Source organism: Lupinus angustifolius, chromosome LG03 (genome assembly GCF_001865875.1).
Source record: "Lupinus angustifolius cultivar Tanjil chromosome LG03, LupAngTanjil_v1.0, whole genome shotgun sequence".
In the NCBI taxonomy this organism is placed as follows: Eukaryota; Viridiplantae; Streptophyta; class Magnoliopsida; order Fabales; family Fabaceae; genus Lupinus; species Lupinus angustifolius.
The window spans coordinates 5,016,859-5,044,774 of NC_032011.1; the positions used below are offsets into that span (position 1 = coordinate 5,016,859).

At 34.9% G+C, this 27,916-nt stretch overlaps 1 protein-coding gene across 1 annotated transcript; it reads right to left on the minus strand.

The window, feature by feature from the left end:
* Positions 1,290-8,542, minus strand: LOC109343225 (peptidyl-prolyl cis-trans isomerase FKBP62-like). The gene is made up of 13 exons (XM_019581421.1): positions 8,235-8,542; positions 8,049-8,135; positions 7,043-7,282; positions 6,781-6,861; positions 6,596-6,676; positions 5,710-5,904; positions 4,124-4,213; positions 3,824-3,999; positions 3,475-3,597; positions 3,237-3,383; positions 2,501-2,628; positions 1,933-2,053; positions 1,290-1,486 (listed from the first exon to the last, which is right to left on the minus strand). Exons 1-13 carry the CDS (start codon positions 8,416-8,418, stop codon positions 1,376-1,378), a joined length of 1,764 nt encoding a protein of 587 aa, XP_019436966.1. The 5' UTR covers positions 8,419-8,542; the 3' UTR covers positions 1,290-1,375.

A 27,916-nucleotide genomic window follows, 5' to 3' on the forward strand; every position in this document is an offset into this window, starting at 1 on the left:
TATTATACTCTTATAAGAATATGTAACTATATAATAAATCAAACTATCACATATTTTAAGATAGTCATTAGAGGAGTCAAACATTGTTATGCTGAAATTTAAAGTTTTAAAGTATTCTGATTAGAAGAAATAAGAAAAATAAAGATTCATTTGTTCTTGAACTTCTATATTGAAGGTTAATAATCATTTATTACACTACTGACATGGTAATTTGATGGCTTTGGTTCCTCAATAACCATCACACTAACTCACTTAATTAGTGGCCTATGTGGGTAAATCCCAAAGAAGAAAGTAAGACGTTAGATTTCATGAATTGATATATGAGTAAAACTAAGTCACCGCATACCGAATACTTGAACTTTAAGTTTGGTTTGCTCAACCTAAACTTTCAATAAATTTACAATTATTATAAAATATTTCCAACTAAATTGTACATACCAATAAAAGTGATTACTTTTATTGATATTTTTTAATAATGTTGCTCCTTAACCGATAATTTTAATGACAAAAAAATAGAGAAAATCATAATTTTATTAGGAAAATAATAAAAATAATGAATGTCACAAAATTAAAAGTTTCTAGTCGATATCTTATAATAAGAATTAGATGAGTATTAAACTCATTTCAAGTTTGAGTTTCTCTTTAAATTAGTATTTTAATTTAATATTTAAGAAATGTATTTCTATTAAAAGGTAAAATAAAAACAAATACAACATAATATAATATAATATTCATAAATATCTACTACATTAACATAAATATTTGATAAAAATAAACATCCACAAGTTACCCGTATAACTTTTTTATTGCTAAAAGCTTATCTATTCAACTAAGCAAAACAGTTTCATCCCAGATTTGACTAACCAAACTTGAATAATTCACAAATACCTCAATTCATTTTGGTTTTAGCTCATTGACACTTTCCAAAAAAATTCCCACAACAGTTCAAACTTCAAATTCCTTTCTCTACTCATGTGACAAGTCTAATAAATGTAATGAGTCTTGCCAGACATCTGAAATAGAGATTTATTGTCTTAAATCATATCTCAAATTTTATTTCGCCCCACTAAAAACATGTAAACGTTTATTATTTTTCCTATTTGTTTCATTGTAATTATTAGTGCGAGAAAATATTTAGGACATTCTTCAGGAACACATATATTTGTTCCTACATTTGCACGATTTTGTCCTATATAAACAACAAAACAAGACTCCCAAGTTGCATCTGAGTATATTCTTTCAGCCAAATAGAGGAAGGCTTCAATAAATTTTACATCTACATGACTACATCTGCAACTTTATATTATAATTTTTTTGCTATAGAATCTTTTATATGTTAATGCATAAACTATACCGGTGTATTGACAAAAATCAACTAGAATAAACCACCATCAGGAGGAGCTGCACTATCAGCAACCTTCTCCATTTCCATTCTCATGACCTCTTCCTTTTTCCTCTCATCCTCTTCTTTCTCAACCTTCAATCTCTGCTTCAGAAGAGTACAAGCTTTAGTTACAACAAAAGTTTATATAGAAGCAAGAGCAGTTGGCTATTTGGGTATTTATGACAATCAACAAACGATTAAGAAGTATAACAAATGAAAAGGAGAACAAGAAATGATGTATAAATCCTAAGAGTATTCTCACACATAACATTATTGAAATCCTAAAGTGGCAACATGAGAACTGTTGAAATGTGTATCTCAAATCAATTCTGTTATCAATTCCATACGAGTGAACTTAAGTCAAGTCTATAATCATACCCGTACCACCATAGGTCATTTACATGGTGCGTAGATATTACACTCTTATTATAATCCAACATGTACTCAATTTTCTCCCAGTAGATTAGGAATGCAGGAATTAAGGACATACAAATTCCAAATTTTAAATGCACAAGCAAAAGGAGTTATGTAGATTAAACACTAATCACCTTTGTTACCATAGATGAGTCCTTCCTTTCATGTGCAAACATATTCCCATAGAGCTTAGCATATTTTTTGTCATTTTCAGCTTGAAGCTGTTTACATTTCCTCTGAAGTACCTTTACCTCCCTGGAAAATGAAAAACCATGTTCCCATAATGAGAAACTTTCATAATTATTTTTTTATAGGCGCACATTTTTTCTTATGATATGTTTGCGATTTGGTTTTTGAAGAGTAATGGAGGGAAGAAAAAGGTTTGAGAGCCATTGAATACACTAGTGAGATGTTTATGAAGCCTTCATTTTCTTTTCCTTCCCTTCGAAAACTCAACTTGCAAACAGACCCTTAGAGGGTGAGCCTTAGCATAATAGCAAGGTTGTTTGCCTTGTGACCTGGAGGTCATAGGTTCTAATCTAAGAAGCAGCTTCTTCGCTTGCGATTGTAAGACTGCGTACATCTACCCTCCCAGACCCACTAGGTGTGATCCGTGCACTACTCCGCCCTTTTTCTAAACATTTTTTTCTTATTTTTTAATCCATCGGCAATTCAAGTAGAAGAATCAAGTCTTTCAATTACCTGTTTTGTGGATCCACCTCGAGAGCTTTCTTGATGTCTACATCTGCAGAAAGAAGATCACCAGTCTCTATGTATGCCTGTGCTCGTCTATACAGAGCTTTCACATTGTGAAATTCAACATCAAGTACCTGGTGGAACGAATAAGAAATGTGAGCTGAAAACTTCTCTTATAACTCAGGCCTCCATGCCATACGTTAAATGATGAGAGGATATCAATCAATTTTCCTTGTTCGCACGTACGCATCGGTCTATTTAAAGCTTCCAGTATCATGAAAAATTTCCGTGGCTTAATTGCTTTTTACGTTTATTAGGAGCTGCATATGACAATCTTATAGTTCTGAATGCCCATATTATGGAAATTAGAATTAGGCATTGCCATAATTCAAATAGAAGTTAAGAACCTTCCTTTCCAGGATTGAAAAGTTCAAGTGCTTGTAGCAGACCATAATGCTAAAATATTGGTTACAATATGGAAAGAACAATCTCAACACAACCAGACTGTTGCATAACAGATAGTTACTTCAAGTAACTGAGCTCGTAATTCAGAGAACTTTTGTCCTAAATAGCAACAAGGGCTCTCATGAGAACAAGTTTGTTTGCCTATACCTCCCAACTAGTTTTACCTAAGCATACAGCTAGTCATCACTTCTCCCACCACATTTTATTCTCTCCAATTAGCCATATGCTCACATAATCAGCTGCTTCGAATTTATGCATGACTTGATTGGCTGTTTACCTGTGAACATAACTTGATTGCTCCAGGAAAATCATTAAGTTTTAGGCTACAAGCTGCAGCATTTAACCAGCATGACACTCTTAGTGCTTTAGCTAGTTTTTCCTTATCATCTGCAAAGGATCCATCTTCACTAACATAATCAGCAGCCTGAGAGAAAACAAGGCATCACAGATTTCGCATGAACTAAAAGAACCATGATGAAATTTGAAAAACCAAGCACTCCAATTCAAGGATATACCTTTTCATATTTCCTCCCTGCTCGCTGATACTTGCCCCCTTTAAATAAAAAATTCCCTTCTTCTTTCTTCTTCCCAGCCTCCTCAATTTTTTCATTACTACTCAATTCCCATGGTGCTTTCTCCTTTTAACAAAAACAATTAAGTATTGAAAGGTATCACTATCAAGGCAGTAAGATACATATATGTTCACAAATGACTAAACTATAAATTGCTAGAGAAATTAAAGCATAGTGCAAGTTACTTTGTTTTTCTCCATTCTCCAGTTAACTTGCTATCATAGTCTATAGTAAAAACCAAGATCTTCATTTCCTCAACGGACAAAACAGAGTTTTCTTTTTCTTCTTTTACCTTAATAAAATCCATCATCTCGGTGTCATAGACTACATTTGAGCCTGGTGGCACAATAGCAAAATCTCGTCTCACTTCAACATTTCTAAATGCATAATCAGGATGTATGCTAATTATGGCCCTCTCGCCCTTCTTCATTGTTGCCACTGCTCGGTCTAGACCAGCAATCACTTGTTCTACAGACAGCAAAAAAAACTAATATAATCACATCCTAGATGTTATAAAAACTTGATGAGCATCAGAAAACGTGGAAAGGAAAAAGTACATGCAAGAGTTAAGATTTTATAAGAACAAACTCACCTTCATCAGTTATGAATTCCAATGGAGGTGTTTCACCAATTCCTCTTTTCTCAAACACAGTTCCATCTTCTAGCATAGCTGTGTACCTGACTGTCGTAGCAATTTTAACAAAAGAAATTGGTATATGACATTACGGCTGTAGTAACATCTTAGTTTGTATTAGAGTAGTTTACATGTGTTAGACTATTCTCTAGAAAAGATGGAATATTCCATCATGCTATTAGATTACACTTTTGTTCACATTAGATAATTTTCAAGATACTAATCACAAATGTATAAGTACCCCTGCATTGTGGTTTCATACTCACTTTTTCATTAACAAGAATCAGTTACAAACTTGAGCTCTATTCTCTCTACTCTCTAGATTTTCAAAACATAAAACAACAAAGCTGTGTATCCATACAATAGGAGTTTCTCCGAGCAAATAATTCTATAAAATGCTGCATAAAAGTTACACACATTTTTTTCCGAGCAAATAATCTCTACCCACTGTGATAGCCTTTCTTATAAGGCATTACACCAAACCTGAACTATGAATCCTTATCTGTTTACCTTGGAATTGGATGTGCTCGTTGAGCATATCCAAGAATCGGTGTCATGATGCATGCTTTTTGCAGATAACATAATTCCAGTGGGAGAGACAATAGACTGAAGAAATAAGAAGCTAAAGGTGTGAAGATAGGCTTTGGAAACACAGGCTTCCATTTAAGTATAAACAAAATAGAGTATATGGAATATAAGTTCAATACGAAGTGCACTGACAATGGCACAGAGATTATCATATCATGCCACATGAAACAAGCCATACACTTTAGGTATCTTGGTTCTATCATATAAAATAATGGAGAGTTAGAGGAAGATGTAAATAATAAGATTGAAGTTGGGGATGAAATGAGAATTCAAGCTGGGGGATGAAACGGATAAGTACTTTTGAGTATTATCTATGAAATAAAAGTAGCTCTCAATCTCAAAGAAATTTTTTACGGCACAGTTAGAAGACTTGTGATGCTTTGTGTCATTCAATGTTGGGCAGTAACAAACCAACAAGAGTGCAGGCTGCATAAATGAGGGACACTGCGTTGGATAAATGGATGTACAAGACAAGAAAATGTTAGGAATGCATGCATTCAGGAAAAAGTAGGAGTAGCACTCTGCACCCATTAAGGAAAAGGTAAAATCTAGCCTTAGGTGCTTTGGTCATGTGAGGAGAAGGCCGGTGAAACTATTAAAAAGGACTTAGACTCAAAAGGCCTTTCTGAGTACATGTTCATCACATAACACAATTCAGTAGATTGATCCATTTAGCCACCCCTCCCAGGGGAGAAGGTTTTGTCGTTAATCGTTATTGACCACTAACATAGCATTGCCTCCTCTTTCTCATTTAGGCATGATTGTGCTTTGTGGCTTATTTAGACATAAAAGTTAATATATTCAATACAATCCCATTGATGTTAAAGTAAATTTGAATTGGAAGATATGGAGAAAAAGAACTTTAACTCCTAACTGAGCTCCAAAAATGACAACCCTCCAATAGAAATGGTTATGCTAACTGAGCTCCAAAAATGAAATGCATGGCATTTTCATACCAGTAACTTTTGCACCCTCGTTTGCTGTGAAAGCACCTTCTCCTTCTTTCAGAATCTTCTTAAGCACCATGGAATTACCAGTAACATTTATGACAGGCTTGAAAGACACCAATTCAATATTAACATGCAGCACTGAATTTGGAGGGATTGATTGGAGCCCACCACTAGCTTCTCTCCCCTTCTCCCCAAAGGCATCTACAATCATCATATGAAAGACAGTTCTCAACTAATTATTTAAGCTATTGGCCAACAGGATCCCTGAATCTATGGAAATAAACTGAAATTCCAGGCTGGCTACTAGTCATAGAATAGCTTACAACCACGAAAAAATTGAAAAAAGTATTGAATGCTACTGAGATTCATTAGGATTGACCCAACATTACAGAACAGTTATACCAAAAGCATGCTTAACTTTCAATTGACTTTCATGACTGGTTACAAACATTAAGGTGGTCTTTGGTTTGTTTTCTATTTTCATTTCCAACTGATATGCTTTGTTTTCAGCATTTCCTTCACAAGAGCATGAAAATAGGAAACAAATTGAAAACAGAATGACAGTTTTTCGTAATTGAGTGAAGACATATTAAATGAATATAGAAACAAACCAAACACCCCCAATATTTTCAATTCTGTAGATTGATTATTTTATCAAGCATAATTATGGTATATTAACCGACTAGAAGTAAGCAGAAACATTTCATTAGGCTATAAAAATGGTTAATTAATTTTCATTTCAGTTTTAGTCATTCAGAACATAGTTCCATATATCTTAAAAGAATGAGGGATTACATGCACATATAACACGTATGCACCTCTCATTTTGCTTCTGGAAAGACCAGCAAAAAAACAAACAGATTTTCGGTGGATTAGAAGAACAAAAACATACACCGAGGTTGAACTAATAATTCAGCCTTCTCTCCTCTTGTCATAGACATGATTACTTTGGGCAATCCGGGAAAAAGATGACCTTCAATGAGTAAAATAATTGGTCAGATACAGTAAAATTAAAAAGAGAAATGATATTCCCTTTTATTTAAAGAAAAAAATAAGAGTGCAACTCAATGGTAATACCATCCTTCACATGAAACTGAACTCCTCCTTCTGGTGTTTCTGCAACAACATTGCCATCAACTAGTGCCACATGATAATTCACTGCAGTCATGAAAAAATGAAAACTAACAAACTGACACAATGTTCACTTTAATACCATTCATAAGAGATACACAGCAACAGAAAATCATGAAAAGGATTTAAAATTTTCAAGGGGTTGATAAGTTCAACTAATGGTAAGCAATAAAATGAAGAAAGAAACTATAAGCAGCAGTTAAAATACCAAGGACTTCGTCAAGATCACCAGGTCGTTCATTCCTTGTCCCCTTCTCCAAAATTTTCTTCACAACTCCACCATCTTTGCATACATCTATGACCTTGATCCACGAAATGAGTTCCACCTCAAACTGCGTAACTGAGTCAGAGTTGGATGAAACACCCAACTCAGCCGGTAATGTAAACAATGATACCTCTCCCTTCTTCATGGTGATTATCCCATAATCCAATCCAGTGGCAACTTGAGCTGTCAATCCCATTATCAAATAAACCAATTGAAATCGCACCCACTTAAACAAAAATAAAATAATGTCATTTAGAACAGCAGTTCCTTTCAAATTACAATAGAAATTCTTAAAAACAAAGTATAAGTTTGATCACTGTTTGTGTGAAGTTTTTTAACAAATCAACCAATTATATGTTATCATGTGTGACTAACTTTCATTACCACAACCAAGATAAAACCCTCTCAAAACAAAGAGGGAGGAAGTGGACAAGGAAGGGTTCATTCTTATCCAAGCCAAGCCTCAGTCTCCGAAAAAATGCAAGGGTACAGCAGAATTACCAGAAGTTTGCAGAACATAAGCACATTATACAGCAGTTCTAATTCTTGCTAACATACCACTTCAATTCAGAGTATAAACTACAAAGAAACAGTGCAAACTTCTAATCCACTTGCATCAATTCATGGTAATGGACCATGATGTATAACTTGAGATAATTATGACGTTAAATATTTTGAATGACATGTCAGTCAGTACATAACTCGACCAGTATAAAAAACTCTTCTACACTGAAAGTAAACGAGGCATGGTGCATGAGGCTCCAACCTAGTGGGATCCAGGGATAGTATGCAGCCTTACCACGCAAGTGGAAAGGTTGTTTCACGGATTTGAACCTGTAACCTCGTGATCACTAAACAACAACCTTAACGGCTCACCCTCTGATCTACATTGAAAGTAACAAAATTAATTTCAAAAAACAAATGACACCAAGATATCGTTTGTTCTCACCTTGACCAAGAGTAAATGTGAGAGGATGATCTCTATCCCTAGTTGAATAAAACTTTGTTCCATCAAGCAACGTACCAACATAGTGAACTGCATTTTCAATATTCACCATTAACTACAACTTTTTTTTATCCATCGTAGTATAGAAATTGAAAAATATTCGAGTGATGAATGAGTAGTTGATAGTACCAGTGACTTCGTCATTGAAGTCAGGGGTTTCCAATCCATGACCGCGTTTTAGAAGCTTCTTTTTTAGACCAGAGTTACTGATATGTCGCTCTTCGCCAACCTTTTGAGGCGGTGCCGATTCGATCACCTCGCCGGGTTCCTCGTCGAGCTCATCCGCGTCGTATATGTCTGAAAGCAACACCATTGCTTTAACTCTCCGCCGTAGACGGCAGTTACTGCGGTTGCTAATCTTTTTGTTGCTTATTTGGTTTCTAGTGTTTTCTGGAAGAAACGAAAAGAAGAAGAAAATGTGCTCGAAAAGAATTACCTCTCAAAGTGGTTTTAACAAAATTATAGTATATGTGGCTATTGTTTTGATATCGCGGTATGTAATAATTAAATTAAATATGTTTTGAATCACTCTATTCATATAGGAGATAATGTTTTTAAGGATTTGATTGAAAGTGAAATGGAATGGGAGGGATTAAAGGGTAGGAATGGAGGAGAAGATGAAGGAAATATTTCATTTGTTTGAGAGTATGAAATTTAAATGAAAGAGATAAACTAATAATATTATAAGAATATTTTTTTATTTTTCTTTAAAAATGTAATTAACAATGAGAAATAAACAATAATATACAATTATATATTATTACTAAATATATTTAGTTATTTCGACATTTTATCTCCAAAAACTCCAAAGTGTGGAACTTTAGAACTAGACACATAAATGGGTTTGGAGGGTTTGAAACCCTCCAAACCTTTCTCTCTCCTATATCCAACTCCCAAATAAGGGGAAAGTTTTCCAAAGTCATTTCTTCCCTCCTCTTCCCCTCTAAAACCTCACTCCAAACAAGGCCTAAGTATTTTGTTGAGTTATGTATGTTTTTTTAATGAATATTATTCTAAATGTTCATCCATACTCATTATTTCATTCATTCATTTGTAACATTTTTATTCAATCATGATTAGAAATAAAAATTAAGAATGATATAACAATAATATAAATTTTTTTTATATTATTAGTGTTTATATTTTTTTTTTCTGTTTTTAATATATTAATTCACCATAAAATGTTTTTATTCAAGAGCGGTGATAATTATTGAAAATTCTTACACTAAACACACGATAGACTATTGTATCTCTTAAAAGATAATTTAAGAGTGGCTTCACAAAAATCCACCCAAGAATAAGGTTAAGGGCTCAAAAAATACCCATTGTCCACGGTACATTGGGGTTGGAATGTATTCCATGATGCTTGTTAGAATGGTTAGTCCTAGTCACCTTCAATTTGTTGAGGATTCTGATTCTGAACCGCCGGAGGATAATGCTCTAAGGCCTAGTAAGGGTGATTGTCCAGTTCCATTGATCAACAACGAGGAGAACATGGAAGTTGTGTCCAAAACATAGGGGACTATGATGAAGGAGGATGAAATACATGATACTTTCATGGTTGTAGGGTCATCCTAATATTTTGGTGGTACTTTCTTTTCTCATTGTTTTTTATGATTGAGTTCAATAATTTTTCTATTATCTCCTGGAATATCAGGGGGACTACCACTAAGGATGCTAAGAGGTTTTTACGGGAGATGATTTCTAGACATCACCCAAATGTTTTTGCTGTCTATGAAACCCACATCCATTTTGATTGAGTTAAAATGTTTTGGAGTAAGCTCGGGTAATTCCCAATTGCTATTCAGGAAGCTAGAGGGAACTCAAGTGACATTTGGTTCTTATCAACCCATTGTAGTTTCTCTTTTAGTATAGTCTCTTAGCGCCATCAGGTTGTCACCGTCAGAGTTGCTTTGGGTGACAAGAGTTGGATCATATCTACTGTTTATGCCAGTCCAACTCCCTCTACTTGTGTTTTACTTTGGGATCACCTTATTCAAATTAGGAGTACCATTTTTGTCCATTGGCTCCTTATTGTGGACTTCAATGAGATCATTCTGCCTTTAGAAGTTAAGGGAGGTAATTTCTCCACTGCTCATTCTGCTGTTTTTGCTGACTTGATTTCCAAGTGCAATTTACTTGACCTTGGTGCTATTGGAGGGAAATTCACTTGGGTCAGGAATTACCGGGGAAGGATATAGGTTTTCAAACGTCTTGACCGTGAACTGGGCGATACAAATTGGCGTATTTGCTTCAGTGATGCAGTGGTTGAGCATTTATGTCGTGTATACTCTGACCATAATTCGATTCTTGTTCGTTGTGGTCGCTCACCTCGAGACAAGGGATGTCGCCCTTTCTGGTTTGAAGCTGCCTGGATGAGCCATCCGAACTATTTTAACTTGGTCAAGAACTCTTGGAATTCTAATAATCATTGTTTTATGGCGAAGTTGGATGCTTTGAGATCTGAATCTTTAAAGTTCAATAAGCAGGTTTTTGGAAATGTCTTCAGACAAAAAAGGCTCTTTCAGGCTCGTCTTCTTGGTGTCCAAAGAAAGATAGAGAACTTTGCTAATTCCAACCGCTTAAGATTGGAGAAAATCTTATCTCATGACCTCAATGAGGTGTTGTAGAGAGAGGAGATGCTCTGGTACCAAAAGTCTAGGGAGAAGTGGGTTAAATATGGTGACCGTAATACTAAGTTTTTCCACACCCAAATGGTTATTCGGCGGTGTAGGAACTATGTGAGTGGTCTTTTCATTAATGATATTTGGTGTGATGATGAGGAAGTTTTGAAGAGAGAAGCTTCTTGTTATTTCAAGAGTTTGTTCTCTAATACTGATGCTTGTAATCCTAACTCTCTTAGTTCTACTCATTTGCCTCGGCTTGGTAATGATGCTTGTGTCTCCCTGCTTAAACCGATATCTATTGAGGAGGTCCAAATTTCTCTTGGCTCTATGGGTTCTTATAAATCTCCTGGTCCAGATGGTTTCAACCTATTTTCTTCAAATCTTACTTAAATGTTGTTGGTGAAAATGTCTTAAGTGTAGTGCAATCAGCATTTGCTACAGGGATCTTTGATGTTAGTCTGGCGGAAACTTTGATTGTCCTAATCCATAAGGTCGATCCCCCCACTAGACTTAGGGATTTGAGGCCAATAAGTCTTTGCAATGTCATCTTTAAATTGATAACAAAAGTTCTTGTTAATAGGTTGAGACCTTTTCTGGATGACTTAATTGGGCCTCTCCAGAGCAGTTTTATCCCTGGAAGGGGCACAACTAATAATGTTATTATTGCCCAAGAAGTTATCCATCATATGCATAAAAAGAAGGGGAAGCAGGAAAGCCTAGTCTTCAAAATCGATCTTGAGAAAGCTTATAAATGCATTAATTGGGAGTTTCTTCACTTGACTTTTATGGACTTTGGTTTTCCGCATAAAACAATTAACTTAATTATAAATTGTGTCACAGTTTCCTCTTTGTCCATTATTCTGAATGGTAATAGATTGGAAAGCTTTAACCTCACTAGAGGTCTCAGGCAAGGGGATCCTCTTTCTCCTTATTTGTTTGTTCTTTGCATGCAGAAGGTTGTTGTGCTTATTAATGACAAGGTGCAAAACGGTATTTGAAGACCTGTTTCTATTTCTAGAAGGGGTCCTTCTATATCTCACCTATTTTTTGCAGATGATTGTCTTCTTTTCGTTCAAGCCAATACGGCTCAGGTCAGACTTGTCACTAAGGTTTTGAATGACTTTTGTAAGGACTTGAGCTTGAAAATTAATCTTGATAAGTCCAAGGCTATGAGCTCTAGGAATATTAGTCTAGCCAAATGCGATAAATTTGTTAGGATCTCCGACATTCATTTTACAAACGATTTGGATAAATACTTTGGTTTCCCTCTTATTTCTGATCAAGTCATAAAAAGGCATTTCAACTATATTATTGAGTGAATGTGATCTCGTTTAGTCGACTGGAAGAGTAAGCTCCTTATTAAACCTGGTCGTCTGACTATAGCTTCTTCTGTTCTGCCTACAATCCCTACTTACACCATGCAAAATCTATTGCTACCTGTGGGTATTTGTGATAGTATTTATTCTATGGCCCGTTCCTTTCTTTGGGGCAAGAATAGCAACGATAACAGCTTCTTCTTAGTGAGTTGGACTAAAGTGGCCCATCCTAAATGCACGGGCAGTCTCGATTTTCGCATGGCCAGAACTACCAACACTGCCATGTTGGGAAAGTTAGTTTGGAATATGTTGAATAACCAAAACAAGATTTGGGTTAAAATTCTTTAGCACAAATATGTTGGCAATCACAACATCCTAAACTTACGTCCCAAGAATGGAGACTCTATCATTTGGAGAGCGACTATGCATGTTGTTGAGCATTTGCACGATGGGTATCATGTGCGGTTTAGCCAAGGAGACATCTCCTTTTATGCTTAGAGTCAATGATGTCTTTGATGAGAGGGGCTGGCATCTGAATCGTATTAAGACTCTGATGATTCCTCCCCAAGTCTTTCACTCTATCTTATATGTTCCACTTACCTTCTCCATTGATGTTAGTAATGAGTTGGTTTGGAAGGGTGATATTGTTGGCACTTACACTGTTAAAGCAAGATATCATTGGCTTCTGACTCAAGATAACCATTTTAATCAAACGGTTGAATGGGCTTGGATATGGAGAACACCTGTTCCTGAGAAGATACATTTCCTCCTTTGGCAGATTTGGCATGGTGCTCTTCCGTGCAACTCTATGAGATTCAATCGAGGTATTTCTTTTTATACTAATTGTATCTTATGCACTGATAGTATTGAGGACATGTGTCACTGCCTTAGAGATTGTAGTAGAGCTTCCTTCATTTGGCACTTCCTCCGTATGTCTCATGCTGCTGATTTCTTTACTTCAAATATTTTTTCTTGGCTCACTAAGTATGGCAAAAACTCTGAGTTTCTTATAACCCTTTGGTTTATATGGCGGAGACGTACTGCTTTTGTGATGCCTAACGAGGATTGGCCTCCGCATCGTGTTTTGGCAAATATTATTGAGCTCCTGCATGATGTTAAGAAAATCAACAAGGATAGTGTTCAAGTCTTGAGAATAGTGTTGAAGCAAGTTAAATGGGTTTTTCCTCCCCATTGTACTGTTAAGCTCAACATTGATGAGAGTAGCTTTGGTAACCCAGGGATGACAGGTTTTGGGGGTCTCATATGTAGTACATGGGCCTTTGGATCTTTGGTTTTTCAGGATATGTGGGGTTATCCACAAATATGCATGGAGAGCTTAAAGCAATCCTCCATGGCCTTACTCATGCTTGGAATTCTGGATTCTGGAACGTCATTTGTCATTCTGACTCTCTTGAATGTATTTCTCTCATTAAAAGTAGTATTCCTCATTTTCATAGGTATGCCACTTTAGCTTATGCAATAAAAGAGCTATTGAACAGAGATTGGACTATCCTTTTGGATCATGCGGTTCACGAAGCCAACTTTTGTGCAGACTTTTTGGCTAAGTTTGGAGCTTAGGAAGATATCAGTTGGAAAGTGTGGGAGCAGCCTCCGAACGAGTTATCTCTTCTTTTGTCTAAGGATCAAAATGGCCACCTCTATATGTAATCTCTTCTTTGTTCTTTTTAATTTTTGTTGTATAAAAAAAAGAGTGGCTTCATCTTGTGTTAATTATACCCTACTTCATAGAAGGTTTCTTAATCTCTACCTTTTAAATTGTTAAAATGTGAAGTATTTCTTGTTGTTATAGATGGTGAGGCAAAAAATGTATCCTTCAATTTTGAGTAAAGGTGAGAAAATATATTTAAGAAAAAAAATAAATAATTAACTTTTTTTTTGACAAATCATAGTTGATGGTACATGCAGTGATACAACTTTTAGGACAACGGATGTACACCTCTTCCATTGTGAGGGAAAGTGGAGAGCACATATGATGTCCCACAAATTGTGTCACTACATGCACCACTAGCTTGTTATTGGTTGAAAAAATATATTTAAGTTAAAAAATTAATAATTAATTATTTTCCTAATCACAGTTGATGATACAGATAGTGATACAACTTATGAGACAATAGATGTGTACCCGAGAAAGTAAGAGTTGAAAACAACTAAAGTCGTGTCAATTTGAAAATCCAGTGTTTCGGCATTCCATAAAATCTAGTATTTTTTATTGGTTGAAACGTGTGTGAATGGACAATAAATAGTATTCAAGGTTGTACTAAGTACGAAGTAATCAACAATAGATGAAGATATATGATATTTAGTTATAGTTCATGAATTCAAGACATTCATGGCTGAGTACAAGGTAGAATTTAGAAGCAGACGATAACAGAAAGAAAAACAGGGAAACCAGAAAAGTTCCCTAACTACTAGGCAGAAGAAAGCACACTTGATTCATGTCATTCTTCACGTAATCATGGCATTTATTATTCTTATTTTTCCTCCTTAAACTTTTGCTCTTTTCCCCTTCTGCCACATGCTAATTCTCAGTAACAAATTCTCTTTCCTTCTCTCTATCCATAACAGAATTTGTTTTACATTCCCTTACCTCATTTCCACATGTTACATTTATTCCCCCATCGAAGACAACCTTGTCCTCAAGGTTGAAGTTAGGATAAGAATACTGAAAGTCTTCTAAATCTTCCCAAGTAGCTTCCTTGTGCTTTGTTGTGTCCCACTGTACTAGAACTTGTGGCATTTGTTTGGAATTCTGCACTATAACGTGAGCCTTGAGAATGTTAATGGGTTGCAGCACAGGACCTTGCTGAACAGTTGTTAAGGGAAGTGGAAAGTATGGTTGTGAGGAACTGCCTTTGAATTGTTTCAATAAGGAAATGTGAAAAACTGGATGAATTTTTGCAGATTCAGGCAACTGCAATTGATAAGCAACCTCTCTAATCCTTTTAAGTACCTTGAATGGTCCTTAGTGTTACTGAATGTTGTCGATATGGGTGAAGTTTCACTAAGGCCAGGTCTCATACCTCTAATTGAAAATCTCTTCTCTTTTTATTAGCTTGCAACTTCATGTAGTTTTGAGACTTCAATAAGTTGTCTTTAAGTTGTCTCAATAGCATATCTTTGTCCTATAATGTTGCCTAAACTGAGGGTGGATCTTGTGCATGCCATGCATACTTGACAATAGCTGGTGGAGGTCTGCCAAATACAACTTGAAAGGGAGACATTTTCAAACTGTGGTGATAAGAACTATTGTACCAAAATTGAGCCCATGGAAGCATTTGTACCCAAGACTTAGGATTATCAAATACAAAGCATCTTAAGTACATTTCCAGTGTTTTATTCAAGTTTCCAGTCTGACCATCAGATTACGGGTGGTAAGAAGAACTCATAGCCAACTTAGTACCTTGAGCTTTAAACATGTGTTGCCAAAAAGAGCTAACAAACACTCTATCCCTATCCGAAACAATGGACTTAGGAATGCCATACAACCTTACTATGCTATTGATAAATGCTCTACCACAGTCTTACTATTAAAATCAGTTCTTAAGGGAATAAGGTGACCAAACTTGTAAAGTCTATCAACAACAACAAGGATAGTGGTTAACCCATTGGAACTTGGTAACTTTGTGATGAAATCTATGGCAAGGTCCTCCCAAATCTGATTAGGAATTGGTAGTGGTTGAAGTAGTCCAGTTGGCATGATATTTTAGATCTTGGCTTGTTGACAAATGAGGCATTCCCTCACAAATGTTATGATTTCCTATTGCATTCTTGGCCACACAGACTGAGAAGTTATTGAGGCTAAGGTCTTGGTCATACTTGCATGTCCCCCTGTTTTTGATCCATGAAACTCTTGCATCAACTTGAGTTTGAATGCCAAATTATCAGGAATCATGATTCTCCCTTTAAACAAAAGAACACCATTTCATAATGTATAATCAGAATTGTGTGTCGAAGTAGTGCCAACTGTATTAAGCAAAGCTTTTATTGCAGTATCTCTAGATTGTAACTTGATCAACTCTTCGAGCTAAATGCTTATAGGTTATGACCAAGCTATGAATAAACTTCTAGATAGAGAATCAGCTGCAATGTTGTTCGTGCCAGGTTTATATTGAATATTGAAATCATATCCTAGAAACTTAGGTAGCCATTGTTGTTGTTTAAGGTTTTGGAGAGATTGTTCCAAAAATTCCTTCAAACTCTTTTGGTCAATCTTAATCACGAACTTATGCCCCAACAAATAATGTCTGAATTTGGCTAAGGACTTAGTAATGGCAAAACATTCTCTAGCATAAGCAGATTGCCTTTGCATTCTTGGAGACAATTTTTTTGAGAAGAAGGCAATGGGGTGGTTGTCTTGACTTAGAACTGCACCAATGCCAAAACCTGATGCATCAGTCTCAAGAATGAATGGAGCACTAAAATTAGGGGCAGCTAGTACTGAAGTTGTGGTCATGGCTTGCTTAAGCTGAAGAATGATTCTGATGCAGACTCAGACCAGATGAAGGAATCCTTCTTAAGTAAATCAGACAAAGGGACAACAATTGAAGCATAATGTTTGACAAATCGCCTGTAATAGCCAGTAAGCCCAAGAAAACCTCTAAGTTGTTTCAAATTAGTTGGTTGGGGCCATTGTTGGATTGTTTCAAGCTTCACAATATCCATAGCAACTCCTGCACCTGAGATCGTATGGCCCAAATATTCTATTTGTTGAACTCCAAAACATGTGTGAATGGACAACAAATAATATTCAAGGTTGTACTAAGTACGAAGTAATCAGCAATAGAAGAAGATATATGATATTGAGTTATAGCTCATGAATTCAAGACATTCATGGCTGAGTACAAGGTAGAATTTAGAAGCAGAAGATAACAGAAAGAAAAGCAGGGAAACCAGAAAAGTTCCCTAACTACTAGGTAGAAGAAATCACACTTGATTCATGTCATTCATCACGTAATCATGCCATTTATTATTCTTCTTTTTCCTCCTTAAACTTCTCCTCATTTCCCCATCTACCACGTGCTCATTCTCAATAACAAATTTTCTTTCCTTCTCTCTGTCCATAACAGAATTTGCTTTACATTCCCTTACCTCATTTCCACGTGTTACATTGGTTCTTTACCGACATTCCGTAATATTTCATTATGGACCAAAATATTTTGAAAGAATAAATATTTATTTCAATCCTTAAACATTATTGTATAAATCAATTTCCTCCCATTAAAATTCAATTGTCAATTTAATCCCTATATTTAACTTAGGTTAGTCTCTCCGATTAATTTGCCTCAGTTATTATTGTGACCTTCTTTACTACATCTAGCTGACATTTAGATACGGGTGGACATCTTCTGTCCAAAAAATGTATCACCCCATGTACCACTACTTCATGATTGGTCAGAAAAATAATTAATTATTAAATTTTCATTTTAAATATATTTTTTCAATGTGCCACATGGAGTGACACTATTTAAGAAACATCATATGTGTTCCCTTTAGATACTAACACTGTTTGGTTGACATAGGAAAACCGAATGAATTAAAATATTCTCAATTGATATCATATAATCATTTTTAAAATTTTAAAATTCTAAATAGAATATGTGCTAGTTATGTATTTAAATAGTTTAACTTAAAACGTTCTCAATTAATAGCATTTAATAATTTATTAAAACTTAAATAGTAGGAATTTGTTGTTATTATAACTAGAATGAGCTATGATATTACAATTAATAAGGAAATATATTAATATTTTATCTCGCTTAAAAAATAATAGGCAATTACTTTATTTCAAAATAATTTATTTTTAATAATAATTATTTAAATAAATCTTAAAATTTTCCCAATTAATATTATTTAATTATTTTTAAATTTAAATAGTAGGAAAATAATCTTATTAAAAAATTCTCATTTAATATCATTGAATCATTTTTTTAAATTTTAAAACGCTCAATAAAATATATAGTAATTACTTATTTAAATAGTAGAACTTAAAAAGTTCTCAATTAATATTATTTTAATCATTTTTTAAAACTTAAGTTGTATAAATTCATTGTTATTATTAATAGAATGAACTATTATATTACAATTGACAAATAATTCTTTTAACATTCTTCATCGCTTGAAAAATGATAGACAATAAATTTATTTTAAAATAATCACTTTTAATAATAATTATTTAAGTAGATCTTAAAAAGTTCTCAATTAATATTATTTAATTATTTTTAAAGCTTAAATAGTAGGAATTTAATCCTATTACTAATAAATGAGCTATGATGTTATAATTAATAAGAAAATTTGTTGATATTTTGTCTAACTTAAAATAAAATTACTGAATATATGTGAAGATAATAATATTATATTCATTAGATGATACTGTTTTTTTATTATTGTAACTATGTATGTTGATATTTTTTATTTACGAAATGAGTAATATGTTTGAGAATTGATTTTATTGTGATAAAATAGTTACATTTGTCTAAAGGAATAAAATTAGCAGCATATTCATACTAATGTTTTTATTTTATTTTACATTCATATTATTCTTCTACCTCTATTTATGTCTTTAAAATAATATATTTGATTTGAATCTGATAACGAACTAATTTGATTTATATTTGGTTTATATATATATATATATATATATATATATATATATATATATTTATTTCTGATTGCTTAATTTCAGGAAATACTCATTATGTATATAAATTTGAGACAATGGTCATCATGGATATATTTTTTTTATAATGAATTGTGTTCACTTTCATTCAAAACAACATATTGAAAAAGTTCACCAAAATATAACATCATGAAGATTGACACTATTCTTTAGACTCATGTACCTTTTTTTCTCTCAAGTGGGTCTCTTTCAAAATATTATCTTTTACTTTCTCCGAGGAATATAATAATATTGATCATTGGAGTTGAATAGTTTTATTGATAAAAATGTAATCATTTTATAAAATTGGACTTGCATTGGTAATAGGCGTAACATGTATGTTCTTAATAATGCAAATGTACGGGTAATTATTGTGTTTTAGCTACACAAATGCATGGGTAATATGTGTTTTCTTATCAATGTGATAGAACAAGTAATATATGTATTTTAGTTTTAACCATTAAAATGCACGGGTTACATGTTTGCTCTTAACAATACGAATGCACATGTAACATGTACGTTTTTAACCATACGAATGTACGAATAACATGCGTGTTTTTAACCATGTGAATGCACAAGTAATATGTGCGTTCTTAACCATGCGGCAAAAAAATACCACCCGTGCAAATGCACGGGTAACTTGCTAGTTGTTTGGTAAAAGAAACTCGTGTTTGGTTATACAAAAAGTGAAAGGAAGGAAAAAATAGATATGTAAAGTTACATAAACACCACAAAATTTACAGACAAAAATATATCACTCTCAGCTGTACCAAAATTTACAGACAATCCTTATATTTTTAAAAACGACCGCTAGAAATGCTTTAACTTGAATGTCTATCTAGTTCTAGTTGAACCTCTAAGCATTGTGAATTCCTATTTTGTCTGGCCCAGAAAAAGCCCAACATCTTTTTTGTAAAAATAATTACTTTCTAAACAAAAATTATTTTTATTAATTTTTTTAGGATTTATTCTGCATTTAAAAGGGATATTTCTAGTGTTTCACTTGAATAAAAAAAGGAGGTATTTAGCAAAATACAATTCAGTTTAGTAAAAGTTTAGGTATTTAGTTAGATTAAATTTTGTTATAAATATGAGGTTTTAGGAAGGCTTAATAGTTCCAAAAAGAGATAGAAAGAAACTATGCCAAAAAAACTACATATTTAGAGAGAGAATAGCAGCGTGACACATAGTCAGTCATAGTGCTCCGCGTGGCTATCTAGTCAGCTTGCCTTAGCAATTAGCCAATCAGACAGCGACACATTGGAGGGTGTACGTTGCCACACATAGATGCGCACACACCGGTGAGAGACACCATGCCAAGCTGGCGTTCCTGTGCAGCCAAGACCAGATTGGAAGTTTGGAGCCTCCATCCTCAACCAATCAATTGGCGAAACATAGGGGGTGCACACTGTTCCGTGTAGATGCATGCACACAGTATCCTCGCCCAGTTTTTTGCTCATGTTTGGTCGCATCCATCATAAGTGTCGTACTCCCATTCTTAGAGCGAATAGCAGTGTGACGCGTAGTCGGCACACTCTCCACTCGTGAGTTTACCCGCATCTGATCAACGCTTCCACAACCTCCTATTCGGTGCATCCAGGTAAATTGCAAATGTGATGCACCTCCAGACGTGGTCTACCAGCGTCTACCACGTGGCGCGACTCTAAACTACAGCTGACACGCCAGGCGTTCATTGTGCTTACTACTGCACACATTTCCACCCACCCAAGTATTAAATTCTATTATTTCTTGTTTATAAGGCAATTTAATTTTTTTTAGAAATGATAACCACCATATATAATTAGTAAAAAAAATTAATTTGTTGGACAGAGGTGTAATAATTCCATTTTTGTAAATAAATTTTTATAGTTAAATAATAACAATAAATAAATAATATTCCTTTAATAAGGTTAAAATCAATAACTTTTTATGATTTTTTTGTAGCAACTAATTCATAATCTTTCTCTTGTGAGTAAAATTTTATTAATACTTAGAAAAGTTAGAACCTTTCCTAACAAAAAAATGATTGTTAATAAAGAATTTAGTTGATTTAAAAATACTTTCATATAGCATTATTATTAGTCTTTTAGAAATATTATAACTTTTGACAATTAATCAAAGGATGGAGGCATGTCGTGTTAACACTTATTGTCCTCATATCATCCTTGAACGATCGCGTTATGACGCTTCTTTTCATTCAATTAATAATTAAAACAAAAAAAAATATTTTTAAACCTTTTTATAATGGGATGCGGCGCAGATATTAGTTTCCTCTGCTTCATCCTTTCTAAAGATATAATTATTTTATCAACAACCTATTTTAAATTTTAGAACTACATAGTCTTGATTTTCTAAAGCATTTAGGGATACGTAGGACGAAGGTTTAATCTTGTAAAAGATAAAAATAAATATTTTGTTTTACACAACTTAATTCAAATAAACTAAGGGCATTTAAATCATGCAATTGACACGGGTACCGTTAAATTACGGGCAGACGAGGTGCTAATACCTTTCTTGATCCGTAGTCGACTCCCGAACCTGGATATCAAAATCCAAAATCCCAATGTGATTAGACTTAAAATATTTTTCTATATTTTTAACCATAAAATGAAGTGGCGACTCTAAGAGGTCACGTAACCGAAAATCGGGACACGACAACTGACAACTCTGCTAGGAATTTTTTAAGAGAGTCAGACCTAGTTGTAGCAAATTGTATAATTTAAATATCATTTTTTTCTTTTTTTCCTTTGTCTGTTATTACTAACAATAAAAAAAACAATAGTCGAAATAAATTTGTATACAAGTTTTATTTATCGCTTTAATTTAATATTATTGTATATGCTCATTATTTTTTTCCTAGCTTTGGGGTGGAGGTTTATTTTATGAAAAAAATTTGCTTCCTCACACACTCACAATACACTTGAGTTACACGCACATATGCCATATACCTGAGTTGTTAGAGATTAAGATTGTGATAATAGAGACATGTAATTTACTGATGTTAGACATGTCTCCTGGTATTAGCATCATGGACCATCCAAATTGTCCTAGTATCGTGAGTTAGACGCTCGAGGGCTTGACTCCTCTTGTTTCCAACCTACGATATTGGGGCTCCTTTCTTTCGAGATTGGAGGCAATCTGGTAACCTAGAAGTCTAGAGCCTTTATCGAGTTCACTTTAATGAGACCTAATATATTGCCATGAGGTTGTGTGATCATTAGTCTCTCCAAAATCCTATAAATATACCATGTGTAGGACACTGGAAGCAAATTATGTACATCCCATTCTACATCCATGCATAAAATGAGACTTAACATTCTAAATAATTTTAAAGTCCATCCTTCATTATTTGTCATTACACTATAATTGCGTACCCACAAAAGGGTTCAATACCCTAGGGTAGTTTTTCTTTAAAAAAAAAAGGTAATATAAAATTTGCAAAACTTCGGGAGTTATTCCCCAAAATATAATCATCACTCCCAATGATGGGCCCCAAGCCCTAGGGTAAGTTTTGTCCACTTTTTAGAAAAAAACTTAGACTAAGCATTGGCAATATAATGAATATCTATCCTAACATGGTATTTAGTTTATATTGTAATGGGCTACATTATCCCACAAGACAAGGTCAACCACCCTAAAAAAGGGATTTACACCATTTCATATCATAAATCATTGAATTAATCATTACATATATCATTGCAATAATTATCTCATAAATCAGTGCATATTCATATTCATTCATTATTTTGTTATATAAACAATTTTCCACCAATTTAATAAACAAACACATTTTCAGACAGAGGTTCTTTGGTATAGCAAGACATGGAGGCTAGTTCTAGAATTGTGATTTCTAACAACGCTCTAAAATAAATAATAAATAAAGTGAAGTTCGAATTGCAGACCTTTGATGTAGGCCATTTGGTGGAGCTCCTCTCCAAAGTCCCTAAAGATATTAAGAGTCAGTTTGAAAAAGAGTATGGTAAATTGGTAGATCTTATTCTCGTTGCTATTAATGCTGATGTTTTAGATGTTGTGGGAGCCACGGCAAAATACTGGAATACATCCTTGCGGATTTTCGAGTTTCCAAATGTAGATGCATCTCTAACAATTGAAGAATATGATATTATTATGGACATCCCACTATAGAGCAGGCTTAAGGTATATTTGTTCAATGGCACACAAAATGTTACGGAAGGTCTCATCGAAGAATTGATAGGTGTCCGTCCATCTGCATTCCATATCATAAAGCAAGGGTGTTGTTATAGTTTGAAGTGTAGTTTTCTGAAGAAGCATCTTGATCTAGTGGTGGAGAAAGAGGATTGAAATATGTTTAAATCAGCATTTGCATCTACAGCAGACTCCTCTTTCCTTTTGTCTGTGATATGGTGGACCAATGTGCAATCAATGTCTTGGTCAAGTTCAAAAAGTTCGGAGTCAACCTAGTTCCTGTCGTTTTAGCAAACATTATTCTCGCCATCCATAGAAGCCTCAAAAAAGGTATCCCCAAAATAAGATATTGTGCACAATTGTTGTGTGTATGGATGGTGACAAGGTTCAAGTATCATCGATATCCATATTGGACTATGAGTCCTCTTTGTCAGTTCAGAAACACAAAACTCTAGCCTATGCAACTATATGATTGGGAGACACTATTCAAGGAAGTCACCCCTAGAAATTTTGGGACAAAAGGTAATATATATGATAAGAAGGATGAAATCATGTACTCATGCGGAAGCTTCCCCAATATGGTGTTCATGGGACCACGGGGATGCATTACTATCACCCATGCTTTAGTGCTTGGACAGATGAAATGGGGTATGATGTTAGTCCCTCTAGAGCAATTGCAAGGATTCGTGATCTGGTACAAGAACAATGAAACTACCAAAGTAACCCTAGACACAGTAAGCAATGCCTTGAAGGACATCCACATCTATGAAAAAAATGAGTTAGGAGAGCATAAAGCTTTCTACATTGAAGAGTACAAGTTGTGGCGTAGTGAGTGAATGAAAGGAGAAGTCATCCCATCAATGTCTCCACCCCATGAACCAGTTGGTCCCTCGGAAAATGAATTGTTAAAGAGTCTACTCAAAATCTCTAATGCAAAACTGGAGGAAGCCCGATGCAAAATTGAGAAGTGTCAGATAACCATAGAGAAACTTAATAAGACCATTGTTGCATTAAGAAAGGAAGAAGTCAGTCTGAAAAGTGATTATGCTCATATGTGCTCTCAATTTGACAAGTATCGTTTGATCAAGTCTGTACAGGAAAAAGATGTCAAACTAGCTGACTTTAGTAGATAGATGAAGGCTCGAAATTGTGTTAGCAATGTTGCACAAACTGATAAAAGAGATCTAGATGAGAAGTTCGAACAGTTATAAGTAACCCTCCATGTGCGCAAACAAAATGAGAACGAGGCATGAACGCGGTTAAAAGACTATTAGTTTGCACTTGATGAAACAGTGAAGAAGGAAGAGCATGATCATCTTTTTGAGGCAACTCTAGGACTTCCAAAGGGCATATGATTAAGTGATAGCCACACAAGAGGTATGGTCAGAGAATTGGGAAAGAGTACTCCAGGAAATCCAGGGAGAAACAGATCAATGGAAAATAGATGCAGAAATATGGTTGATGGCCTTGGGGATTTTGCTGATGATTGGCCGAGGACATTCTTCGATGCCAAGAGGGAATTAGAGATGTATCCACAGACAGAGCTGCTTCCAGCTATGAGAACATTCTATGAGTCTTGCAAGGAAGTGGCAAAAGACTTGAGAAGATGGAGGGTTTTAGAAAATAGGGAAATTTGATTATAAGATGTAGAGAAATAAAGTCTTGTAATATTTTTTATTTTTTCATGAATAAAATAACATCTTATTGATATCAAGCTTCTTATTCATTGTCGTGCAAATAATCAAAGATTGTTTTTCTTGCAATGAACCACACAAAAAAGAGAAAAAAGAAAGAAAAATCATATTGAGAAAGATAATAACAACTTGCATTTAGATGCATCTAGGTCCAAAACTTTGTGTGTTCTCTATGATTGTTATCAACTACATAAGGCCTTGTAGAGTACGCTATCAAGTTACCAAGTGTGGGGCAATATATTTAATGTTAGTAACCCACATTAAAATAACAAATATAGATGCAACCATAATCCAAAACTTAAAGTTATCATCAACGCGGGTAGATACAGCGGGCACGCCTCATGATCACCAAATGCGTGTCTAAATGTCTTTCTATACCGATCTTCCCAATGAAAATGCATTTAAAAATTATTGCATGTATCATTTTTTTCATTTAAATAAGAAAACATTATTTCATCCAGGTATCATCTAAGCATTACTCCCAAGCATCCGTACCACACCAGACTACAATCTAAGCTGATGGAAGACCAAGAATCTAATAGCCTTGATAACATGTATGAACTTGCTGAAATCAAAGAGAAAATGAATCAGATGATGAAAATCATCCAGGATATGCAAAAGGCTTGAGACTTAAAAGAAGATACCACCGCGCCAGGCGCCAGACAACCACACTCTACACAAAAGGTGGGTCCGAAGATAGTTATTGGGGCCAACCGTCGTGGAGTATTGTCATAAGGTATGAAGACACAACTGATGATCAAGAGGAACAACAATCACCTTAGAAAGACTCCGACGAGTAAGACGAAGATCCTACTCACGATCTTCCTCATAAGGGTAAGTTCACAAGCTACCAGGCAGAAATTAAGATAAACAAGGGTACTGCAGATGACTCATGAAGCCAAGAGAGGACAAACTTGGAGCTTATAAAAGAGAGACTAAGGGCCATTGAGGGAACAAACTTTCTTGATATAAAAAATGCATTTGAGACGTGCTCGGTGCCATATGTAGTGTTTCCACCCAAATTTAAAACTCATGAGTTCGAGAAGTACGATGATACTTCCTGCCCAAAAAGCCACTTGCATATGTATGTTAGGAAGATGGCAACTCACCATGGAAATGACAAATTATTGATTCACTACTTCCAAGATAATCTGATAAGGGCGGCCATGGGCTGGTACATCCGCTTGGAGAAGGCTCAGATTAAGACTTTCATTGATTTATCCAATGCCTTCATGAAGCAGTATAAGTACAATGAGGGTGCTTCTCCTGATAGGGCCCAACTTCAGAGCATGACTTAGAAACCATTAGAGAGCTTTAAGGAATATACCCAACACTGGAGAGCTTTGGCATCACAAGTCATTCCTAGATTATAGGAAGAAGAATAATTGTCCATCTTTGTGGACACTTTGAAGGAACCTTATTATGACTACTTGGTGGGAGTTGGTGCATCCAGCTTCAACATACTTATTAAAGTGCGGGATAAAATAGAAGGACACATAAGAAGTGGAAAGGTAGTAGGAGATCAGTCTAACTCAGGTACGGGGAAGAAGTCCAACTTTATGAAGAAGAAAGAGGGAGAAGCACTCACAGTGTTTAGTGAGCCGAAGGAATAAGGCCTAAAACTCTAAATAACATGCCTCACCATCCACACAACCCAGCTACATAGCCCACAATAACAATAACCAAACCCGCTGAAAATATAATCAAATACAATCCTACCAACCCCGTCAAAATCACAACAAAACACAACCTACCAAAATCAAACCCAAAACCGCAATTACCCTAATCCTGAAAGAAGAGGCCCATAATTCGATCTTAAATCAATATCCTATGCAGAACTATACACTCATCTTTTAAGGGAGAGAATGATAAGCCTTATAATAGGAATAGTGCACGAATCACCTAGGGCCTGGTTTAATCCAAATGTTACTTGCGAGTACCACTTTGGGGTCATTGGCCATTCTATTGAACATTGTCTAGATCTAAAGCATAAGGTGCAAAGCTTAAGCAATGCAAAACAACTATATTTCAAGCCCATTGTGACAGATGTAGACAAGAATCAATTACCTAATCATGGTAATCAGGGAGTGAATGTTATAGATGAAGCTTGGGGTATAGCATTCGTTTAGGAGGCAGATGAGGTATAAACACCTGTGAGGGTAATTTTCCAGGAGATGTGCAAGTGTGGAATGGTGGAAAGGCTGGTGGAAGATGAAGATTCAGCTAGTTGTGAGTTGCATGGCGAAGTGGGTCACACCCTAGAAGAATGTCCAGAGTTCAAGCTCTTATTGCAGAAAATGTTGGATATGAGATTGATCACGATAGAGATGGGACATTTGTATCAAACTGTAAATGCTACTACAAGAAGTAAGGAGGACATGAGAAGGTTCATGAGGCCATCAATCACTTATTACGAACTTGTACTGAATTTTCTAGATAATGCTCATTTACCCCATAAATAACGTGGGTGCCAGTCATAAGTGGATGAAGCCTGTTTTGAGGCCTGCAATAGAAGAGAGACTGTGATCTTTTACTTACAAGACAGATAAAGTTGTGTCATGGATCTATAGTGGAGGGAATTCAGAGACAGTCGAGCAACAAATAGAAGTCGCCAATGTTGTTGGGGACAGTCGAATAACTAGAAGTGGACGTGTCTATGTTCCCTCAGATGTTGAAAAGGTCATAGCCAAGGATAAAGGAAAGGGGAAAGTGTGTATCCTAGTGGAAGATGAATTGGAGGCAAATCTGGATGAGTTATTGGATAAGCATGGAGATAAAGGGGAAATATCTAATTATGAAGCTTGTGAATTTTTGAAATTCGTAAAGCAGAGTGAGTATAAAGTTGTGGATCAACTAAACCGCACTCATGTCAGGATATCCATTTTGTCTCTACTAATGAGTTCTGAGCCCCACAGAAAGGTGTTGATGGAGATACTGAACCGTGCATACGTTAGCCAGGACATAACCACTAACAAGCTCGGTGGTATAATAAATAACATTGTGGTTGACAATTACATATCTTTTAGTCAACCGTGAATACCCATTTTTGTTCGGCCCATAATAAACCCAACATCTTTTTTGTACAAATAATTACATTCTACACAAAAATTATTTTTACTAATTCTTTAGGATTTATTCTAAATTTAAAAGAGATATTTCGAGTGTTCCACTTGAATAAAAAAAAAGGGATAAATAACTGCAAATTTAAAATTATAGTTAAATAGGTTTCTTTAAACTACATCATTTTCAGAAAATAATAAATAAATAAATAAATTACAAGAAACAAAATTAAATTAAAATAGGCTCTTAAAAAACTTATACTGATTTTCCA